The sequence below is a fragment of the Akanthomyces muscarius genome, chromosome 3, assembly GCF_028009165.1.
Source record: "Akanthomyces muscarius strain Ve6 chromosome 3, whole genome shotgun sequence".
Lineage (NCBI taxonomy): Eukaryota > Fungi > Ascomycota > Sordariomycetes > Hypocreales > Cordycipitaceae > Akanthomyces > Akanthomyces muscarius.
In genome coordinates this window covers 1,043,191-1,067,689 of record NC_079243.1, presented here as the reverse complement: position 1 = coordinate 1,067,689, position 24,499 = coordinate 1,043,191, and the positions used below count along the sequence as shown (strand labels likewise).

General features: G+C 39.0%; 5 protein-coding genes across 5 annotated transcripts; 3 read left to right on the top strand and 2 right to left on the bottom strand.

The window, feature by feature from the left end:
• Window positions 1-632: 632 nt before the first annotated feature.
• LMH87_001643 (uncharacterized protein) lies at window positions 633-2,321 on the bottom strand (the record flags this gene model as incomplete). The annotated part of the gene is made up of 1 exon (XM_056192949.1): window positions 633-2,321. One exon carries the CDS (start codon window positions 2,319-2,321, stop codon window positions 633-635), a length of 1,689 nt encoding a protein of 562 aa, XP_056050036.1.
• Window positions 2,322-5,179: 2,858 nt separating this feature from the next.
• On the bottom strand, window positions 5,180-6,064 carry LMH87_001642 (uncharacterized protein; the record flags this gene model as incomplete). Its single annotated transcript, XM_056192948.1, has 4 exons — window positions 5,180-5,183; window positions 5,231-5,556; window positions 5,607-5,932; window positions 6,031-6,064. The coding sequence occupies 4 exons, from the start codon at window positions 6,062-6,064 to the stop codon at window positions 5,180-5,182; spliced, it is 690 nt and encodes a 229-aa protein (XP_056050035.1).
• Window positions 6,065-7,391: 1,327 nt separating this feature from the next.
• LMH87_001641 (uncharacterized protein) lies at window positions 7,392-7,637 on the top strand (the record flags this gene model as incomplete). Its single annotated transcript, XM_056192947.1, has 1 exon — window positions 7,392-7,637. One exon carries the CDS (start codon window positions 7,392-7,394, stop codon window positions 7,635-7,637), a length of 246 nt encoding a protein of 81 aa, XP_056050034.1.
• Window positions 7,638-17,980: 10,343 nt separating this feature from the next.
• LMH87_001640 (uncharacterized protein) lies at window positions 17,981-18,529 on the top strand (the record flags this gene model as incomplete). The annotated part of the gene is made up of 3 exons (XM_056192946.1): window positions 17,981-18,218; window positions 18,271-18,467; window positions 18,524-18,529. 3 exons carry the CDS (start codon window positions 17,981-17,983, stop codon window positions 18,527-18,529), a joined length of 441 nt encoding a protein of 146 aa, XP_056050033.1.
• Window positions 18,530-21,288: 2,759 nt separating this feature from the next.
• On the top strand, window positions 21,289-23,130 carry LMH87_001639 (uncharacterized protein; the record flags this gene model as incomplete). The annotated part of the gene is made up of 4 exons (XM_056192945.1): window positions 21,289-21,579; window positions 21,635-21,990; window positions 22,685-22,698; window positions 22,763-23,130. The coding sequence occupies 4 exons, from the start codon at window positions 21,289-21,291 to the stop codon at window positions 23,128-23,130; spliced, it is 1,029 nt and encodes a 342-aa protein (XP_056050032.1).
• Window positions 23,131-24,499: the final 1,369 nt, after the last annotated feature.

The window sequence follows — 24,499 nt, the reverse complement described above, 5'->3', positions numbered from 1 at the left end:
AATGTATATTCTCGACCTACGAACCGCTGGCTAGACCACTCCAACCACTATCGAACTTCCCTGTTTTGCCTGGCCCGCGGCGCCCGCCGAATCGGTCACGCCCACTGCTTGGCATACTGTTAAACAATATTCTGATGTGCTCTTGGGAATACGGGTGACGGCTTATGGCGACTTTGACCTGCGACGAATATGAACGCCAGCTAATTAGATTGATGCAAGGCAAGCCATAGTATGTAGACAGGAGAACGCGCGAGAAGCAATTTTTTCTACAGGCAGAACATTGGAAGCCTTCGAAAAGAAGAGCCGGGGAGGCTTTAGCGAGGCTGTGGTAGTTTTGCGAAAGCGGTGCCCCAGGGTGAGGGCATTGTGATATTAAAGGGGGGGAGGAGGCTCGGAGGCATTTTGCTATTAGCACAGGTAGAGACTGTCCAAGAGACGGCGGCAATATTTGTATGACAGAGATCCTGTTGACTCTGCTTTTTCTTTTTAAGTTGGATTCAGTATGAAGACAGCGAATGAAATTTGATTTGTTTTATGCTAAGGGACCATTTTTGTCTTGACCTTTCCAAGTTGCAAAATACTGAGATGCTGAGGATCAGACTATGCTCGGGAACAGAGCTTTTTTCCTGCCACTACATGATCTGAAGATACTCTTTCATTTGCTCTAGGGCGTGAAACAGCTCATTATCATGACATCTCGGGGCAACAACTTGAATGCCAATCGGAGCGCCTTCAAAGTCGCCATCTTCCCACAACTGTCGCATATTTTCACACTGCTTGCTTAGCGGCTCATTGTCCGGGTAACTCTCCATGCCTTTGGGACCTGCGACAATCGGGGTTGGAAGTACAGCGCCAGGCATGTCCAGGTAGTTCCAGAATGCCGTGTAGTTCCAGTACCGTGTAGTGCCATGACTAGGCGCAGGCCCGGCAAAGACCGGACAGATCAGTATGTCCACGTTTTGTGTTTTCCAGTGAGCTGCCCAGTCAAACCAGAAGCTCTCTTGTGTCGTTCTCAGTTTGAACATGCCATCTGCATCACGAGCTGGATTTTCCACTGCGTCTTTGATGATATATTCGGACAGCTCCATCCAAGGCTCACCAGTGTTGACCACCATGTCGCGCAGGTCTTCTGCGCCACTGGGCCAATACGCAATTCGTGTATTCTTCATAGCTTCAGCGGTGCGGAGCGGCTCAAAAGACTTCACTTCAATGCCGGGTGCGTCAAGCAGTCTGTTGCGAGCCCACTCCAGGGCCTTGGCGACAGGCGGCTGAATTTGGATAGCGCCATCATTCATCATAATGCCGACCTTGAGTGGGCCAGACCGCTCCATATGTGTGGAAATACCTGTCCATGGGATGGGTAATAAGCGAGGATCAACGCGCCAAGGCCTCGAAGCTGACATGACAGACATGAACAAGTCCATGTCCCGCAGCGATCTCGACATAGGCCCGATGCAGATTGGAATGGTCATTTCTGCAGCGAAACCTATAATCATGCCATCCTTCCTGGGCAGAACATTGCTTGTGGGTTTAAAACCGTATATACCGCAGAAACCAGCTGGCCCTCGTATGCTGCCGCCTATGTCACTGCCAATGCCAAGGATTGATCCACCCATAGCCAAGAGTGCCGCTTCGCCACCACTAGATCCGCCCGATGAGAGCTTGGAGTTATACGGATTGAGCGTGCGGCCATGGAATGACGCGCTTTCCAGATGCATGATAAGCTGAGGCTGGTTCGTCTTGCAGTAAAATACCGCACCAGCATCGCGAAGAACAGCAACAGCGTGACTGTCAAAGTCCACAGTTGTCTGCGTGCTGAGAATGCCCAAGTCAACCAGGTGGCCCTTCAGAGGCAAAAGTGATTTGATGCTGATTGGCACACCATGCAGAGGGCCAACCGTCTTGCCGGTTAACTCGAGATGGTTGTCGAGGTCTTTTGCGCGGTCAAGAGCCTCGTCCATGAACCATTCTGTAAGGCATGCGGTAAGCTGATGCGCAATGACTGCCCGCTTAGCAAATGCAGTGGCGACTTCATAGGCGGTGTAATTCTTGGTCGCTATGGCATCAGCCAAGGCTACAGCGTCGTAATCTTCTGTAATGGCAATCTCTCGTTCACTCAGCAATCCGCACTCGCGAGGAATTGCGGTGACATTTGCAGGTGCCGAATCAATAACAGATTGCGGCAGACGAAGTTCCATCGGGATGCTGTCTGCGAAGCGTTGTTGAACTTCCGTCCGTTTCTGCTCATATTCCTTCGTGCCACGTATCATCGGAGGGTCGACAGCCACAATTGGCAGAGCGGGTAAAATTGAGTTAGACATGGTGCAAGTGAAAGAATGATGTGGGCCAGTAGAAGACAGCGGGTCAAATAAACGATATGAGGATTACAGGAGACATAAACAGGCAGGTATCCCTATTTATAATGAGCAGGTCCTACAAATAATGCGACTCCCCCCGGCTTCCAATCCTTGCAGCAGAGTGCTCTCCGTCTTCCGACTCTTGCGCATGAACTATTACGCCACACCGTTTCGTCTATAACTGCAATAGCGGCAGTTGGTTCGGGATTACTTCTTAAGAGTTTTGGGAGTTCGAACTACTGGTCGCTTGCTTACATAATTAAGCCTTGTAGTTCTCTGCCACAAAAGCCTTGGGTCTCAAGGCTTGGCTTGTCCAAAACTTTGATTGCCGGAAAGTCTGATTGGTCAAGCAATAGTTTGTCAGTCACAGCTCTGTTGAGCAAGACCTGATCTGTCATCCAAGAGCACCACGATGGAGGCAATGGTTGGGACAGCCCGACTGTGGCAGGGACTAACAAATTCTTTAACATACTGTCCACTAACTGGGCTGGGGCCGACACGACGACGTCATGATAACCGGGCTGTTAAAGAAAGCCGACGGCGAAGGAGCTAGGAGATGGCCGGCTTTACCCCACCATTTCAGTAACGGTCTTAGTCTCTGGAGCTAGATGTGTTAAGAAATTATGCACGGAAAAACCGGTGTGACGCGGCCATCAGAGCTACCAATCCGCCGATACCCCAAGTTCATATCACTTCTTTGGGTTGAACGCGGGAGCTGCTTACTGGTTAATGCAATTTATACCCGGGACACAATTCAGATTCAAATCCTAGCTTCCTAGAAGAGTTTTACTAGTACCCAGTTCTCAGAGAGATCATCTTATCAACCAATGTGTTAACTGTGTATAATCACTAGGGATCCCAGGTCCGGCTCAAAAAGGCAGGATCACTGTACTGCGGTGGAGTTCTGCTCGTCCCTAACTTTTGGGTCGTTAGCATAATAAGGTCTAGGCCGGCCTAGGAGGGCCGATGCTATGTCAGGACTGCTTTTTTGGGCTGTCGCCGGATGGCTTGCTGAACAGCGCATGCGAGGAAGACGCAATCGTGGAAAAATGGGTTAAACTTGCAAGTACCGACAGGTTTTGCTGCTCAAAGCCTTACTCCAGCTTCTCTGTGTAGTTGCGGCAAACGTCGCCTCTGGTGCGCGAAGCCTCCAATGAGGTCACTCGAAAGGACGATCACCAGCCGTAGCTCTAGCATCTCAGGTACTTGACTTTTAGTGGTGGCTACTAGGCTGTGATGTACTATCTGTGTCCACAAATACATAGAGGTACACTTAGATTGTAGTAATGATCTCTGTGATTCTGTACCTAGCCTGCACGTTCCTGTTGGTGGGCAAAAATACCTGCTGGAGGCTTCGCACATCAGAGGGGATGAATTGATAATTTTCTTTTAATCAGGCGTCAACTCATGGTTGTTGTTGCAGTCGTCGGCCGACGGCGTGATTTAGCTTTAAGTCCGCCAACGCTTATGGCATGTTGGCTTGCGGGGCTGATCAATCCACTCTATTTATGGCCCAGTTTTAAACCAGTCTTACCGTATTTGTAGATGTAGTCGGCACTAGTTATTCCATCATCAAATTCATCGAAGCCAGCAGATGTGCGATATTGGATCATCCGCCGCCGTGCCTACCAGGTCAATTTCACAGCCCAGCGCACGGATGAAGGGCGTGCATCCTGCCCAACAAAGCTTCGGTCGAAAGCCGGCGGGCAATGGCTACGGGAGACGAACTTCCTCGACGTACTACAGCATGCTTCACTCAGGAGGCTATCCGGTGTTCGGGTCCTGTTATAAGTGGGGCTTGACAGGCCGAGTGAGACAAGGCTTGGCGGAAAAAACAGGGAACGGGTGAGAGTAAAACATTCTAGCGGTTTTATCTTTTAGGGAAAAGACCGGCCTCACAACCCTCGTAGGCGCAGAAGACAGGTCAACAGTGCGGCTATGCTGCAGATCCTTCCATACACACATCGCCCATCTGGTCACGTACATAGCATGTGACTGCTATGCGCACGTCAGTTGAAACAGCAGTTCAGCATTGTGGCATTGTCAGTCGATCCTTCTTGACATACAAAGAAAATTGAATACGTCGTTAAGCTAGAGCTTTCTAAAGTAAAGTGCGGCTGCATTTGTTTGTGGCTAGGGACTTTTGAATGTCCTAAGGCACGGCTTACTGGAGATACAGCAGGTCCAAGGCTCACAGCTGGATGCCAGTGATCGCCTTGTCTTTGTCAGCTGAGACGGGCGCTGTACTTTGGTTTTCTGGCGGCCTTGTTTAGTCTCAAACGAATCTTATCCTCAAAAGGTTCGTCGCGATACAAAGTGGAAGCGATCGAGAACGACAGGGATAAGTGATACGGGAGATGCGAACAGTCAAGCATGTACCTGGAAATAGCTAGTGAGCTAAATTGGTTGGAAGCCACCGGGTGGAATAAAACAATGAATGAATGTTACTGTACAGTTTTCATTCATTCAATTTATTACGCCCGGTGGATAATTCCAAACGAAATGTCTGTTGGTCTTGGAATGGAGGAAAGGTTATCGGCTAGCAGTTGGGTTTAAGATTGATAGGGCGGCCCATTATATAACAGAGAGACTCTATGAAAGTCCGTCACATTTTTCTACAAGGTTTCGTGTTTCAATACATACAGTGAACATCTACTTGTAATGCCTGGACGATCACTTCGTACTATTTATACCAGCAAAACTTGGAGAATCTCTACCTGTCCTTAATTAATTCCCCGACAGCTGCCTTACATCCGTTTCTCACGGCGGCTGACAGCGGGGTCAAAGCACAATTGTCTGATAGATTTCGTAGAACATCAGCTCTACCTAACAGAAACCCAACCGTTGCAGCATGCCCATTTTGAGCTGCCCACCACAAAGCCGTTCGTCCATTCTTGTCTTGAGCGTTAGGGTTCAGCTCTGATAAGCTAACGAATAGCTCTACAATCTCCCAGTTTCCGAGCGAAGCCGCTATCATGAGCGGAGTTGTGCCATTCGCATCGTCCCAATTGAGGTTAATGCTGGATTTCTGGGTAAGCAGTTTTACCGTCTCAAATCGATTGCGTTCAGCTGCATGCCAGAGCGCTGTTCGGCCGTCCTCATCCTGTGCGTTCATGTTTACCTCGTGGAACCTTAGAAGAAGAGCAACAAGACAGCTGGGGCTACTCGTCGCAGCAATAATGAGTGGAGTTCTTTTAAGCTATGTAGAATTAGCGACTAAATTAGCTTGCAGTATGTAAACTAACTTACATTATCGGTCTCGTTTATATCGATTTTGTAAAATATTGCTCTTTCAGTGGTATCTATTTGCCATTTTTCAGCGGCCCATAGGAGACTACCAGAGCCAAAGAGGGCATATAAGAGCGGGTTTGCCAAGTGCCATAGTCGTTTGCTTGAGCGAGCTAATGAATTGACATCTCGTGCGTTTGCGAGAGATTCAACCGTGAGTAGTATGATTTCTGATGGTAATGCTAGCAGCATGACGAGACCGACTTCCACAATTCCGTTAGTCGTGGCATGGAGAACGGATTTCAGTGCTAAAGCATTGCACAGGAGAGCATTATCTTTTGCTAAGACTAGGTGAAGAATCAGTAGCGGGTACACTTTCCTATATCCTAGCGTACCACTGGTCTACTCAGCCGGCTGTAATGCCCTGCGATATTCATTACCTCACGGTGTGGCCGCGGCACCTGAGTCGTGGGGATCATGGGCTATTGTATACATACAGCGTTATGATATCCACTGCTATTGCACTACGGGTCGTTGCTATATGTGCTCGAATGGTCAAGTAATGGCGTGTCATAACTTCCTGGTTCCGCGTCTCCGAGTTCGACGACGAAAATGGGCAATTGTGTTGTGGCTTGTGATATTGCCCCAGACACTGGAGCGTTGCCAAAAAAAAAAAAAACCGCATCCTAGTTAATATGGTTTCTGATATAGAGGCTTTTCATATGCGGAAAGTTACTTTTCTGCCTAGCGACTTCGTCAGCCCACAAAAATGTCGTTTTGTGGACGTAAGTTTCACCAAATGCTGTAGGGCGTCAGATCCTCCCTGCCTCCGTACTAATTTGTCGCTGAGCGGAAATATCGGTTTCCCCATATGGAGAGAGGCTATGCTAGAAGCAATCTCCCCACGGGAATGCTGCACTGCCTGATTATAGCTGAGCGGAGGTATAGGCACACTAAACGAGCCACATTACGAGTCCCGGTTTAGCCGTTGGACCCGAAGGAGGGGGACCAGCAAGCTTTCGGTTACGGTAATGGGACAAGTTAACCCGTCATAAGTCCTGCATATTGACTTCTCTCAATTTCCAAGACGCATTCGTCCCGTTGACAACCAGGAAGAAGCAAGCTATGTGTTGCACCACTTAAAAACTTTACCTAGCTCTATGCTAACTGGAGAGATGCGAGCGTAAAAGTGCTGCACAGCTGTAGCTTGGTAGCCAACTGCGTCACACTACTTCTCGTATCGTTTGCCGAAGCAGCGTCTGATTGGACCATCTACCTGCGAGTGACTTGCCTGATGCTTCAGGTAGCTCGCTGCCGACGGGATAGGGCTGCATGGAGTTGGCAGGTAGCTGTGGAGTAATCAGTGAGCGGAAATAGTACAGTAGCTTCAAGATATGGCAATGACTTAATGGAAGTCATATCCCATGGGCATATATGGTGAGTCGGCTATTTTGCTAGCGACTTGCAAGAGGGAACCCGTAGCTAGCATTAATTTGTGGTTTCAGTGTTTTTGGCAGAATTTAATGTGTCATCAAACTGCTTCTCTTGTCACTCATCAAGCATATACCGTAAGTGGCTGGGGAGAAAAGTTTAGAGAGTTCTTATGTAGTGACCTCGAAGCTGTCAAATACTCGAGAGTGCCGCATTTTACCAGTTGAAAAACGTTCGTCTGCCATACTGCAATGTCTACTCATGGTTGGCGTTTATTGATTTACGTTGGTATATACCAAAGCTTTATCTCGATTGGCATGGACGTTGCGTTGGCCGTTTCTCCCTCATAGAGAAAGATAACAAAGCCGCTTCGTCATGACCCTCGGCCATACGAACATATGGCTTGCCGTCGGCTCCATTACTGTATACCAGGTATGCTTTGCGCTGCTCGTCCTCTGCATCTCCCGCAACGCCCTTATCGCGCGCCTCATGGCCGCGCTGACCGTCACGGGCCAGGCGTATGTTGTGTACCTCAATGCCATCGTGCCACTCGGGCCTGCGCACCGCCGCGCGCCACCGCTGGGCATCCTGCTGGTTCACTGTCACAGCCTGGCCGAGTAACGCCTCATACCCCGCGTCGACGTTGCCAAGCTGCAGCTTACTGGCTTCGCCGACTTCTTCACGGACCACATTCTGACATCCCGCGCCGGACCGCGCTCTCTACCTACACACGGCTCTTCTTCGTCTTTGGATAAGTAAGTAGTATACCTTTACTAACCTTTTAACCTTTAATTATAAATAATTTAACTATACTATTAGAAAATATCTAAAACTAATTAAAATCCTCTTTTTTACTAATTTCTATATTTATAATATAAATATATATATTATATTTAGTTTAACTATATATACTATATTACTAACTATATATTTTAACCTTTATTTTATAATAACTATAAGTCTATATTTTATCCTTTATTTAATTATTTATATCTATTTATTTTTTTAAATCTTTTATATTTTATATAAAAAAAGATCTTTTAGTTTATAGTCTTATTTTTTTAGCCTATTAGTACTTACTAATTAACTTATTTATAACTTTAAGGCTTTATATTTAAATATATAAAAATATAATCTTATATATAATAACTATTATACCTTTTTTAAAACTATTAAGTATATTAAGACTTTTAGTTAAAAAGCTATTTAAGTAATTAATAATTTATTTTTTTAAAATTAAAGACTATAAAACTATTTTATTTACTATATTTAGTATTTAAAAGACCTAAAATTTAGTTAATATTAAAGATAAGTTTAAAAGATTTAATATTATAAACTTAAGTTTTAAAATAAAAATAACCTTTTTAAGATTAAAAAAGGTAATTTTAGTATTTTAAAAACTATTTTAAATATTTTCTTTTATAATAGACTTATTAAAAGTATTAAGAAATATAAAGAAAAAGTCTTTTTTAGTAATATATATAATACTAGCTTTTATAAGATTTTTAATTTATTATTTATAAGTCTTTTTTAATAAACTAAAATAGCTAATATCTAAAAACTAGAGTATATAAGAAGAATATATAAGTATATAAAGGGTAATAATATTCTTTTTTTAGTAAAAAAGCTTAAAGGTAGTTAAATAGTAACTTTTATAGCTATTTAGAATTAAAAGGTAATAACTACCCTTTTTTTAATCTTTTATATATTTATTAAAATAATTAATCTAATTTATACTAATTTTATTTATTATTTAACTATTTAAGCTTATATTAATATACTAATCTAAAAATAAGTATTTATCTTTATATTAAAATATAAAGTATTTTTAGTCTTTTATTATAATATATAATAGTATTATTAAGCTTTAAGAATTTACTATTTAAATTATAATAACCTATTTTTTATTATTAAGCTATATTATTTTTACTTTTTTAACTTAATTTAAACTTATAATAACTATTCTTATTATAATAAAGCCTATTAAAAACCTAGTCTTATTAAAATTATAAATATTAGACTTTATAATATTATATTTTATAATTATATTCTTTAAAAGTATAAACTAATTATAAATAATAGTTAGATTTTTATATTTAGTCTTTTAATAATTATATTTTTATTAAAAATATATAATAAGTTTTAATTATTATTATATAAGGTTTTTTATTTAGTATACTTTAATATATTTACTATTATATTTAACTAATAGTTAGTTTATTATATTTTTTATATTTATATACTAAAAAGGAAGGCCTTATAAATCTAGTTAGAAAATATATTTTATTATAGTTCTTTTTTTTAAATTAATAAGCTTTTTTAAATTAGTAATATAATTATATTATAAGTTTTAGCTATTATATTAGTATTAAATAGTTATTATATTAGTATTAAATAGTTATTATAAGGATATTATAAATCTTAACTATTTTATAGATACTTAATTTAGATAATTCTTTAATAATAGATAAAGTAAGAATTATATTACCTTTTATAAAAGTATTTTCTATAAGTTATTATTAAGTAATTATAATATAAAGATAATAGTTAGTATTTTATAATAAAGGTATATTATTTACTTATTTATACTACTTACTTATTAACTATATTATAAAAAGAGATCTTTTAGTTTATAGTCTTATTTTTTTAGCTTACTAATATTTACTAATTAACTTATTTATAATTTTAAGGCCTTATATTTAAATATATAAAAATATAACTTTATATATAATAGTTATTATACTTTTCTTAAAACTATTAAGTATATTAAGACTTTTAATTAAAAAGTTATTTAGGTAATTAATAATTTATTTTTTTAAAATTAAAAACTATAAAACTACTTTATTTACTATACTTAATATTTAAAAGACTTAAAATCTAATAAATTCTAAATATAAGTTTAAAAGACTTAGTATTATAAACTTAAGTTTTAAAATAAAAATAACCTTTTTAAGATTAAAAAGGGTAATTTTAGTACTTTAAAAACTACCTTAAATATTCTTTTTATAATAGACTTATTAATAGTATTAAAAAATATAAAAAAAAGTCTTTTTTAATAATATATATAATATTAGTTATTATAAAATCCTTAATTTATTATCTATAAGCCTTTTTTAATAAACTAAAATAACTAATATCTAAAAGTTAAAGTATATAAGAAAAATATATAGGTATATAAAAAGTAATAATATTCTTCTTTTAATAAAAAAGCTAAAAAGTAGTTAAGTAGTAACTTTTATAGTTATTTAAAATTAAAAAGTAATAATTTATAAGGTGCTATTAGTAAAGAGCTTTAGTTACTAGATAATCCTTAGGTTTTTTAGAATAATAGTGGAATTATCGCTGCCTCCTCACTACTCCCTTATTAGCAGCTCGCAGCTATATAGTAGCTTCTTCGCATATAATACCTCTAGTTGCCTATAACCTCTTACTAACTAATATACCTTATAGGTGCCTTAATATAATTACCCTCTTTTTAATCTTTTATATATTTATTAAAATACTTAATCTAACTTATACTAATTTTATTTATTATTTAGTTATTTAAGCTTATATTAATATACTAATCTAAAAGTAAGTATTTATTTTTATACTAAAATATAAGGTATTTTTAGCTTTTTACTATAATATATAATAGTATTATTAAGCTTTAAAAATTTACTACTTAAATTATAATAATTTATTTCTTATTACTAAACTATATTACTTTTACTTTTTTAACCTAATTAGAACTTATAATAACTATTTTTATTATAATAAAGCCTATTAGAAATCTAATCTTATTAAAGTTATAAATATTAAACTTTATAATACTATATTTTATAATTATATTCTCTAAAAATATAAACTAATTATAAATAATAGTTAGATTTTTATATTTAGCTTTTTAATAATTATATCTTTATAAAAAATATATAATAAGTTTTAATTATTATTATATAAGGTTTTTTATTTAGTATATTTTAATATATTTACTATTATACTTAATAAATAGTTAATTTACTATATCTTTTATATTTATATACTAAAAAAGAAGTCTTTATAAATTTAATTAGAGAATATATTTTATTATAATTTTCTTTTTTAAATTAATAAGTTTTTTTAAATTAAATATAAAGTTATATTATATAATTTAGTTATTATATTAGTTATAAATAGTTATTTAAAATATATTATAGATTAATATAGCTTCTTTATAACTTAGTTTTAAGTCTTTTTTAAAAGCTTAAAGGGTAAAAATAATACCTACTTCTTTTAAAGGGATTTTTATAAATTATTATTAAGTAATAAAAGTACTAAAATAAAGGGTACTAAAAACTAGGTAGAGTAGGTAACTTGCTTATTTAGGCGACTTACTTATTAACTATATTATATATTATTATTATATTAGTATTAAATAATATAGTTAATAAATAAGTGGTGTAGATAAGTGAGTAGCGTGTTTTGCCCTACCTATTCTCTATTTCTAGAATAACTAGATAATTATAAGAGTAAATTAGTTATATTTATAAACTTTTTATATTTATTAATACTTTTAATAAGTCTATTATAACCCTAAGTTATTAAGTTACTTATATATAGAGATAAAGTATTTAATATAATTATCTAAATTTATAATAACTAATTTAATAGTTAGTAGATTTAATTCTTTTTTAAATTCTTTTAAGAATTAATATTTCTTTTAGTTTATTAGCTAAGAGATTAAATTATAGTTTATAGTATATTTATAGTACCTAGTTAACTATAAAACTTCTAAAATAAATATAGTTAATCTTTTTAATAACTTAAATAAAAAAGACTAAAAATTAGCTTTAAATTTTAAATATCTTTAATAATTTATTAAAACTTTTAATTATATTTTATTTTTAATTATATATAAGTAAATAGTTATTAATAAAAGCCTATTTTAATAAATTTAAAGTTTTAACTATTTTAAATTAAAAAATATAATTTTTAAAAAGAATTATAGAAAAAATTAAACTTAGTTATTATTAACTATTATATAAATAGAATATATTTTATTTATAGTTAATATTATTTTTCTATAAGGAGTTTAATACCTTATTATACTTTAATAAAAAGATTAGCTATTTAAACTTTATCCTTATAGAGTTATTTTACTTTTAGAGAATAAGTGGGGTAAGACACGCCACTCACTTATCTATACTACTCACTTATTAACTATATTAATTATTATAAAAATATTATAAACTTTTATTATTTTATATATATTTAATTTAAATAATCTTTTAATAATAAATAAAATAAAACTTATATTATTTTTTATAAAAGTACTCTTTTATAAATTATTATTAAATAATTATAATATATAAATATAAGTTAATATTTTATAATAAAAATATATTATTTATTTTTAGTTATATTAATTTATTTATTTAAATAACTTTTTATATTAATTATATTAATATGCTTTTTACTTTTATTTAATATAAATTTTATTATTATAATACTAAATAATATACTTAATATATATATACTATATTATTCTTATATTATAACTATAAAAGCTTAATACTTTATAATAGATAGTAGATTTTTAACCTTTTTCCCTTAATATAATATATTTTTTAAATACTATAATTAATTAATTATAAAGTCTTATATTTATAAGTAAAAACTACCCCCCTAAATATTCTCTTTTAACCTATAATAATAACTTATTATTAAGGCCTCTATTATAATATATAAAATATAACTTTAATCTATATAAAGTAATTTAATCTAAATTAACTTAATTCTTTAAGATTATAATTAGTTACTTAAAAAGGCCTTTTATTATACTAATATTTAATATATAATATAGTTAATAAGTAAATAGTATAAATAAGTAAGTAATATACTTTTATTATAAAACACTAACTATTATCTTTATATTATAATTACTTAATAATAACTTATAGAAAACACTTTTATAGAAAGTAATATAATTCTTATCTTATTTACTATTAGAAAATTACTTAAATTAAGTATCTATAAAGTAATAAAGATCTATAATATCTTTATAATAACTATTTAATACTAATATAATAACTAAAACTTATAATATAATTATACTATTAATTTAAAAAAGCTTATTAATTTAAAAAAGAGAGTTATAATAAAATATATTCTTTAACTAGATTTATAAGGCCTTCCCTTTTAGTATATAAATATAAAAGATATAATAAACTAACTATTAACTAAATATAATAATAAAAATATTAGAGTATATTAACTAAAAAACTTTATATAATAATAATTAAAACTTATTATATATTTTTAATAAAAATATAATTATTAAAAGGCTAAATATAAAAATCTAATTATTAGTGTTACTATTACTTTTTATTTTAAATACAAAAAAGCGAAACTAATTTTTACTAGTACTAAAAATCTATATAAAGTAAAGCTTACTTCTTTATTAATAGTACTTGGAAAGTAGGGGGTAGAATATATAAGCTTTTTATACTAGTAAAGAGATTACCCTAAATAGGGGCAAGTACATTTACTAGATAAAAAGATAAAGGTAAGTTAAGAAAGGTATATTCTTATATGAAAAAGCTACTATAAAATAGAGAATATAACTAGTATAGAGTAGATAGAGTAATAAAAAAGGTAATAAGCTTCTTAGCTATTATATATAAATAACCCCCTATATATATTATACTATACTTTACTTTACATAATAATAGGAGGCCTATACTAAGTAGTTAGTATATTATAATTAGCTAGTTATAGGTGATTTAGGAATAGGCCCTATTTTAGGAGATTTAGGGTGTATTTTATATACTAGGGGACTAATAGTTAGGAATAGGCCCTATTATAGGCGTAGTGTTAACTAGGATATAGGAGATATAGTGATTAGATAGAAAGCCAAAATAGGCCCTATTCCTATAGATAATACTTAAGTAGAGTAGAAATATAGAGGGACCTAAGTTTATCTCTACTATTAATATACTAAGTTTATAGAATAACGATGTTAAATCGTCCCTTTATCCTAAACTAGGTGTAAAACCTTAAAATTAACGTTTATAATCCTTATCGTTGTTGAAAAACTCCTATGCTCCACACGGCTTTCGTGCTTCCACGAAGTTCATAGGTTGATCCTAGCCCTAACAAGCGTCGATAATACCAGTATAGAACTAATTACATTAGAAACCATGGCACTAATTACACTAAGATTCCCACGCGATATAGGTGCGCTGAGATTAGTATCTACTAGGTCCGTATCGTATATAGCTTCTCGCCTTTAGCTCGCGTTTAGCTCTGAGCGAGGGATCCAGTAAACGTTGTTTTTCATCGATCACCCACATATGCGCTTACTGAAGAAGTTCAGGGTCCGCACGAACTTACTTAAAGCGCTCGTCGAAATACGTGGCGTTAAAGACGTAGTGCTCGCCACTAACGATGTCTGTGGGAAGATCACCTAAGAATTGGTCCATATAGGCTTTGGTGATTTAGACTACCGGCTGTAATTCTTCGCTAACGAGCTATGTGTTTCCTAAGTCGTCTAGAGTATAGGAAGAGGTAAATTCTAGAGTATTCATCTCTTCCTTAGTAGCATCACCAATATTAGTAGAGTACTTTAAAAAGGTCTCTCTAGTGTCGGTATTGATAAAGAGTGGGTTGGCTAAGTTGGTCATATAGTCGGGAATTTCGACGTTGTCTTTCGTTCCGATACACGGTCTGCCAGCTATCGTAATAGCTATAAAGGTAAGAAAGGCTGTAATTTGGAAGTGCATACTAATTAAGTGTAGACTAACATAGCTTAGTGTGAGGTTGAAAATAAGGGGAGAATCCCTCTTATATTTATAGACCTAACGGCGGGACCTAACGGTGAGGGAATTAGGACTACCCTCTTCCTGGACGGTCTAGAATTCCTAAAGGATTATAGTAGTATAATATTACGAATACAGGAAAGTGACATAAGGTAGCTTAAGGCGGCCTAAAGGTGCGAGCTGATAGGCGCCTGCACGTCGCCTATTTAGGACGCGAAGTCACGTAGCTGGGAACACCGTGGATCACGGGGAGCTAGTGGTGATCCCAGGAACTCAATAGAGAGATAGACGGGTACTTAAGAAGGAAGTCCTACCATAGCGAAGGCCCGCCTAATAGGGCCGAGCTGACAGAGTATAGTGGCGACTTATATAGAGAACAAGCTACCGTTACATATCAGGGTTCTGGCGAGACAACGTAATGTCAGCAAGCGAAAGCCCGCCCAATAAGGCTGAGCCGACAGAGCATGGTGGGGTAGCAAGCATGGTGGGGTAGCACTATGTTAGATTGGCCACAAGCTGCCCGATGATTTGACGCTAAAATATGCGGATATGAAGAGCCGGTTAAAGCGACACCCCGCTAAAGTGATTGGGGCGTAGGGTAGTGAACGAGACTCCCCCGCTCAAGACGAAGCAGAGCAACAAGCAATAGAATCATCAGATTTGCTGGATGATTTGCTACATAGACCCTGTCCTAAATTAACTACACTTCCGCGTATCCAGCACACTATAGCGTGCATGTTTGCGGGCGCATGAAGGATCACATACAAAGCCCCCCAACTCACTTGATCCGGTGTATGCAGTGTGCCGCATTGCCGTCAGCTGTAGGGCAAGTTATTATTAAGACTAAGTCAATAGAGCATGATGGGTTAGCAAGCATGGTGGGGTAGCACTATAGCGTGCATGTTTGCAGGCGCATGAAGGATCATACACAAAGCCCCCCAACTCACTTGATCTGGTATACACAGTGTGCCGCATAGCCGTCAGCCCCCTGACTTATTTAATCCAGTGTATGCAGTGTGCCGCATAACCGTTGTAAAACAAATTATTATTAAGACCGAGCTAATAGAGTATAATGGGATAACAAGTATGGTGGGGTAGTACTATAGTGTGCATGTTTGCTGGCGCATAGGAGACATAAAGCCCCCTAACTCGCTTAATCTGGTATATACGGTGTGCCGTATAGCTGTTAGTTGTAGGGCAAATTATTGTTAGGACCGAGCTAATAGAGCATAATAGGATAGCACTGTGACATGCCTCCTAAAGTGGCGTTGTCTTTAGGACTATTCGAGCTGAACTCGACGATGAAGCAGCTAAGCTAAGGGAAAAGGTATAAAAGACTAGGATCAAAATAGATAGATAGTAGGTAGATTTCTGTTATAAGGGCAGACTTTTGCAGGTCTTTTACTTCTTCTTCTTCTTCTTCTTCTTACTAAAGGAGGATTTTCGCAGAAGTCTGAGTAGCCCACAATGCAAGTAAAATCTACTATGGCAACCGCTCTAGCATTTGAACATTCTGCCGACTGGTATGATAATGATGTGCTCGATGCTACCCCCGGGGAATTGCTTGTAATCGAATATATTTGCTGTTACTGCCCGGGCTTTCTCGACACCTATAAGATGCTGGCAGATGAGACCCAGGACGATAATGCATCTCGGCAGCGGAAGACTGGTTCTATCTGGCTTGTGAACGAACGTAAGGAACCGATTCTGCAGATGAGTTGTGCGCATCCTATGTACACGGTGTTGATGCTGGGGCCACTCGACTACGACAACGATAACAGCCACGATCCTTTGCCAGATGACTTGGCCATACCAGTCTTGGAGTACTTAGCCGAGCGTATGCAGCAGATGATCCATGCTGTCCGAGGAGACAGCGACTTGCAATAAGCATCTAAAGTTTGGTGGGCCCAGGCGGGCAGCCCCCCAGCTGGTGCACGACTGGCACGATGTGGCCCGTGTATGGACTGAGAGATTACTGTGTCTCTTACTATACGGAGCAGTTCGACCCGCCTGTTGTGCTCGACCCTTTAGAGAGCTCTGTGGTTTTCTTTTTCCCTACTGAAGAATTCGCGCGGGAAACGAGGCCGCCTTCTGGTTTTGCACCAATCAACACCGCAGGTTCACCCCCAGTTTTTTCGACCCCAAAACGGGGCGTTTTTCGCCAGATAGGTGGGTGTGGCACGAGTAGTACACGGGTCCCGAGGGGCTCCGACTTGTGAAGCAAAGTGGCCCAACCCGTTCGGTGCTCGGTAGATAGCTGCCAGCCTTATCGTTCCGACCAATGGGACGAAAGGAACACGCGCCCGGAAAGTTGCCGCCTAAATTGGGTGGAGCTGGTCTCTTCCCAGACCTCATTTTCGGAATACTCAAACGGCCGTGTTCCCCGCACTTAGAACTGCCCTGATCAGCCATACACAGGCGAAACTGGACGCGTCTTGCGAACCGCCAGTGGGCATTATTGTATACATCATTACTGTACTTCTGCAACTCAACATTTCCCATTATTACTTTTCTAACCCGAAGTGCAACTTAAACAACTGTGAATGCGATTGAACAACGAAAAAGATTGCCGTCTGTAGATTGGGCGGCCCAAGGCCCAAGTCTCCAAACTGGAAAATTGGCGACGGTTACGACCAGGGTAAAATTTATGTTTCTTCGAAACGATGAGTGTAGACTCCATATCGTAGAATCCTATACGAGTCGAATCAGGATTAAATGAGTTCTCAGGAGTAGAAATCAATAGGTAGCTACCATTGTGGCTGGAGACTGCGCCGTGAGAAAAACGCTAGCATGCGAGACAGCTAACAGTGCCATAGCACCAGGGCTCTGCGGATACGCTAGTCTAACCGGCAGGGCCACTGTCGAGCACCTTGAACAGCTTCCACCTTGCAAGGTGAGTGGCCGGCGTGGCACCTGTCACTAGCTAACAAGCCATGCTACGAGGCTGCGCTGATATAAGCTGTTCAGCGGATCTTGCAAGCCGTCACCAGTACACTCGGATTCAGGGCGGAAACGAAGTTTACTTGCGTGCTCCGTACCGCACTTGGTGCAGCGGCACTTGACACTGGAGCACTCAGCAAGACATCACTGGCACAACGTGCTGAAGCTAAAGGCGCTACGCATGCCAGATTTCCTCATTCTTTCTTTAGAATTATATGAGCAATCTAAGCAACAGCTTCCGTTCCAATGGACCCTGAACATGGCGCGACCCGTGTCCCTACTCCAGATCTCAACACTCTGGCGGATCTCAATGGTGGCTCGACCAGCCCTACTTCCACAAACTCCAGTCTTGTGTGCTTAGGTACGCCTAGTTCGACAGACACAACAACGCCGCTACTAGCAGTCACCGCCGAATCGATATCATTCGAAGAGCAGAGAAAGATTAGAAAAAGAGAAAATAATCGAATGGCCCAGAGAAAATACCGTGCGGTCATCAATAAACAATTCCGGCTTTTCGTTTGCTAACGACTGTCTAGGACTCAATCAGAAAGCGAAAATGCTTGAGCTAGAGCTGTCATTTGCAGAGATGGCAGCCACAACAAATAGCACCGGCTACCATTCCGCGACAGCTATGCATCTGATTGCGTTAAGCGAAATGACAGAGCCAGAAACCGAGTCCGGCCGCCAGGCGCAGCTCGCCAGACAAATGCACGATGACCACTACATTGACTATGTGGGTATCGCAGACTTACAGTCTCCCAAAGGTCTGGACTCACTGAACAGTGCAAGGCCTGAGAAGTTAACATCAATCTTTCGAGCCGTGAAGCAAGGAAACGCGCCCATGGTGCAACTACTCATCAGCAAGGGCGTAGACCTGTCTCAACGAGATCGCAACGGCCGCGTCTTACTATGTTATGCAGCAGAGAATAATCACATTGGCACTCTCGCTTTACTCTTGCAGCAACCATGCGATCCAAACGCTGTAGACGTTTTGGGACGAACACCGCTTTTCTCTGCGGTTAGCCATGGTCACCTGGAGGCCACGGCACTCTTACTAGAGCAGGGTGCAGAGCCAAACACCCGCGATAACAGCGAGATTGTCCCACTACACATAGCAGTTGACCATGGGCTGACGCAAATAGTCGAGATCTTACTCGAGCATGGAGTTGATGTAAATACTTGAATCTAAGGATGAATTGCGCTTCTATCATGCACATGACTTCTATTGTGACGAGGCGGGCGAGGAGAGGCTCAGGAGACTAACGGGCATGACGTGTCCCACTTTGCTATCATCTGGTTCCCGGACAGAGGCCTAGAAGACATTGCCTTGGACCGCTTTCTGTAGAATCTTACTCAGACAAGTAGTTTATTGTTTCACTACTTGTCATATAAGTGCACCACCAATTTTTAGATGCGGTTACACTGTCTTACATGTACGCTGCGGGCTGAATGACAACCGCGTTTACCTCACTTCCCAGCCCGCAAAATTGCCCAACAAAGTTTGACGGGATGCATTACTCAATGACGTTGGGCCGTTCCTCTGCCTCTATAGAAATAAGGGTTTTTAGTGCGCGCACAAATTACAAAAGTCCGACTTGCGTATCTCGAGGACATTGGCGAAGTTGCCAAGGATTTGCGAACAGATTTGCAAGGTGGTGATAATTAATTCCAACTACCACTTATTCACGTGAGTTACGATACGCAGTATTGCCTTATCTTGGCTTAGCGAGCGGACATGCTTCATTCATTCAACCAGAGACTTTCCTTATCGTTGAACGCACATTCATATGGAGGCAAGAGCAGAAATACACAAGATGGGGAATGCTCACTTACCCGTCCGTGCAACTGCAAATTAGTGCATTGTACAGTACCAACGATAAATGGAAAAGTTTCTGTGACGAGCCCCTTGAATGATTGGGCGAACCTCGTTTTCCAAGCCAGGAAGTCGAAATTACCACAGACGTTACTAGAATGGCCGTTTCTGAGGCGGGTTTTATACAGAGTGAGGCTATCAAGTGGCTAGCAAGTATGAAGAAGATACGATTGGGTTTGGGCGTCATCTTTGTCGTGCTCGGTGCGCAAGTAGATGTCCAACAAGAGTCATGGCGCTGGAGATTGGAGAGCAGCCACGGAGCAGCATTTGTCTGGGGCAAGGCACAATATAAATTTGTATCTCAGGGGAAACCGGTACTACTAGCGACGGAATTCTATATTGCAAGATAGGGCGGGCAGCTCGTGCTGCCCTACCCGACCGGCTGCCAAGCTACAGCGTTGACAGCCTGGAAGTCAGGCCTGTTACTATAGCTTGAAAGTAATACTAGACATCTTTAATCGTCATCTACCGTATCTTCAATCTCTCAGAAGGAAATTGGGGATCGCGGGCAGGCTATGCATAGCCCGTTGTCCGGTTTCGAGACATTGGCCCTTAGCTTGCGAAGTAAGGCTGCGTTCTCGAGACAAGGCTCGCCCTCGGGATTGCCACCCGAGTCTTCCCCGAAAGATGTATTGACGCAGTGAGCACTGCTGCATTGCATGGGTTCCAATACTAATTAATTGAACGTAAAAGCCCGAGATCCAGAGTTTAGCTCCGCATCTCGTCAGCGAACGCGACGAACGCTTCGGACGCTACGAACGCGACGAACGCTACGAACGTGACGAACGCTACGAGCGCTACGAACGCTACGAACGCTACGATGTCTCGCCAGAACGCATGTCGCAGTTCTGAGAAGAAAGCGATATGCGACGTGATATTGTGTGCAAGCTACCACTCCACCGCTCCTCCTCGACGCAGTCATGCATTGTAAGAAATGGTGCTGGTCCAGAACGCAGGATTCGACTATTCTTAGTCTCAAGTATAAAGGCTGCCGCGGCGCTCGACTGCAACGATGCGAAGACCACAATACCCACACAAATACACAACTATCTTCAGAATGCAAGAGGTTAAACCCGTGTATTCTAACCAAAAAGAAAAAGAAAAAGAAAAAAGACTTCTAACTGCTCGTAGTTCGAATAGTAGACAGTGTATTTAGGCAAATGTAAATCAACCGTTGTGTCTCCATGGCAAGTGTGCGTGTGTGTCTGGTTATCACGGCACATCTTCGCTCAAGATGGAGGGCTCGCAGCCTCGGAGGCGCCCGCATAAATTGCTCCGTTTTATAATTGTCACACAGTCCCCGGCTACCTCCTAGCAGTATCAGGCAAGGCTGGCAGGGCGAGCCACTTAAACTGGATGACGTGTCCCATATTACTATTACGTGATTTGAAGACAGAGTTGACGCAAAGTAAAACAAGCCCAACGAACCTTTCATCCTCGCATCTTGGGAGTCATGGGTTGTTAGTGCGCGAAGCATTGAGTCAGACCAGTGACATCGTTAATGAGACCATCACACTTCGAACGCCGTCCCGAAAACTAACTTCATGTACCGCACGCCCCTCGGACGCTCGACAACACCCAACCCAGGCACAAAGGAGCATTTATCATTGCCTTTCACCAATCCAACTGCTTTGCTGCAGTTTGATCTGTCTGGACTTGACAGTGTCTTTCGCTTTACACGATGACGACCTCGTTCCCCAGCTTCCCGGACCTCCCCCCAGAATTGCGCAACAAGGTTTGGCGAGAGGCGCTGCCCACCGACGTTGGGCCGTCCCTCTACTTCTACAGGGAGAAGCGCTATTGGCGCTCCCGCAGATTGAAAGAGTCTGATCCTCAATTTATCAAGGGTGTTGGCGAAATGGCCTTGGATTTTCGAACGGATTTGTTAGGTGGTGATAAAGAATTCCATGTGCCGCTTGCTTTCGTCAATCAGGAGGCACGCGGTATCGCGTTGTGCTGGCTTGACGAGCAGGTATGCGTTTCCGATCAAACTCGAGAACTGATGCATCGCTAACACACAGTAACAGGGTATCACGATTAAGCAGTCGCAGCCTAGGCGATGCCTCTTCAAACGTCCGTTCGACTGTGCATCCGATACGCTGTACGTCCCTGACAACAAATGGGACGACTTTTATGAGGAGCCCAGTGACCGAATAGGCGAGCCCGATCTTGTGAATCAAAGTGTCGACGTCAATGGAGAGATCAGTAGGATCGCCATTTCCGAAACGCTTTATATGAAGGACGACGTTATTAGGTGGCTGCCTGGCTTGAACTCGTGGTGGGATGTGACAGTCATCTTCGTCGTGGTCGGCGCACAGCCAGACCCCCAGCAAGGATCATGTCGCTGGGAGCTAGAGGGGACTGACGGAAGGGCAATTGTCTGGTATAGAAAGACTCAAGACTTTGAAGTTCAGCAGGGAACTGGTAATATTGTCGGAGAGGATTTACATAGAAAGATAGAGCAGCTTGCTCGTGCTAACCTAGAGGAGCAGCAATCATTCCAAAGTTTGCCTACTCTAGAGATCCGCCCTGTCACTATAAATCGAGTGCAACAATAAGAAAAGTTTTTTGTATATTTTCCTCTATGATAAACCCTAGTGCATTGGGTGAAGCCATGCGCGTGCCTTGTTCACTGCAGGCTCTCTGTTGTGGGAGACCTCCGCTTTTTGGCTTGCGACAACAGGCTGTGGTACTCGGACAAGGCTCGCCGAGCCTAACTTGATTGCCAACCGGCTCCCTCGGCGACAATGGTATTGATGCAGTGAGCATTACTGCTCCGCATGAGAACCGAAACTAATTTGGTAATCGCCGACGCGGTGAGCGTTATGGTGTCCCATAATAGACCACACCGTAGTTACGAACAAGGCTCTGGATAACGAGGCGACTTACGCGAGTCGTCACTACCCTGCTCATTCCCGACACAATTGTGCCTTAGAAAGATGGTTTTGGCGGTAGGAAAGACGCAGGGTGCAAAAATCCCAAGTCTCCAGTATAAAAACCAGCAAGGCGCTCTCCTGGCAGAGGCAGCATGAGACCACAACCCCAACTCAAACCCTTGACTATTACGATCAAATAAGCTATACTATTACAAGCAGGTCATGCCAGGAAAGACGGACGATAAATGAACGATCACTGTTTTCTAACGCGGGTACTAGAGTTAATCACAATGCACGCATTCAAGAGCGCCATTTTCTTCATCTTCGCTTTGCTTTCTGCCTGCGCCTTTGCCACATTCAATGGAAAGTTCAACATTGTCAACTACTACGAGTACAAGAAGGCGGGCAGCAACACAACCGAGCTGCAGCGCAACACTGCCTTGTTTCCGCGCAAGCTCAAGAGCGAGAAGACGCTCCATCTCATCGTCAAGAACCTGAATTCGTGGACCGGTGGCGAGTTCACTATCTCTGAGCAGAAGCACTTCTACGAGGCCAAGGCTACCAGAAACTACAAGAATAGGGGCGATGCCGCTGATTCCGTCCAAAGGTGCAAGTCTGCCATAAGCAAACACGCCAACGACGAGTAGACACACACATATCTAGACGAGGTACGGCCTCTATACATCAAGGCTTACACCTGATCCTTGATTTATAGAAATGCGTTTGGCCATCATTGGCAGAATTATGGAGTAGGAGGCAAGGCAGATTAATGGATGGAAAATATAAAAAACAATTGGGGACGAAAACAATTGTCCAACAAAATTCTTTGTGACTTTGCCACCTAAAAGCCTCAATTGCACATATATGTGAGGTCTTTCTAGATATGCTCAAAGTATTGGATGTAAACTATTCTGTAGTAGCTTATACGTAAGAGTATACCATCGGAAGATGACACCTCCTGTAAGGGGCCAGCCTCGTATAGCGCAGAGAAAACCATGGAGTTGGCCTGCTGCACCAATGATGCGGGGATTTCGCTCAAAGTTATTAATTCACCTGTCAGGCTCGGAACCATTACAGTCGGTCAGCAAAAGTTCCGCTCGGTCCGCGTTTTTAATAGGTCACTCCTAATAGCACATAATTTACAGTATATTATAATATGTGTAATAGTAGTCTAAATTAATTAAAAACTTAAATATAGAATTATAATTATATAGTTTTAGTGCTACTAGAATTAATATTTTATAGAGTAACTCTTAGTATTAATAATAATATAGTTTATAAGTAGTAGGCTATTTAAGTAAGTAGGCTACCTTTTAGGACCTTATAATAAAAAATATACTTTAATAAACTAAAATAAAATCTAGTTAATAAAAATTAATTATAATTATTTAAAGAAGTGATTTTTATTATCTTTTTATATATTCTAGAATTATAGCTAATTTTATTATAATTATTATAATACTAATAGTATAATTTAGATTATATTAATAGACTTAGACTTTTAGACTTATTATATCTTCTTTTACCCTTCCCTTATAATTAAGTAACTAAATTTTAACTAGCCTTTAAAGTAAGAGATCTTCTAGTCTATAAGTGTTTTTTTTTTATATATTAGTACTAAGAAAGTTATAGATTTACTACTTTTAGCTTATTAATTTATTCTTATATTAATATTATTTATTATATTACTTTTATTATATATTTTAATAACTAAAAGATATTTATAATAATTTCACTTAAAAAGCTACTCTAATAGATTTTTATCCTTTTTTTAATATATTCTATTTAAAATAAAGTCTTTATTAGGTTATTAGGGGTTTTTAGAAGTTAGGGAAGTTTTTAACTATTAATAGTATTAGGAGATAATAAAGTTTATAATTTTATATTAAGCTATAAAATAATATATTCTAAATTAAAAAGATAAATATTAATATCTTAAAAATTACTAAGAATATCTAACTTAGTTATAAAAGTTTTATATATTAAATAAACTATATAGAAAAATTCTTTTTTAGT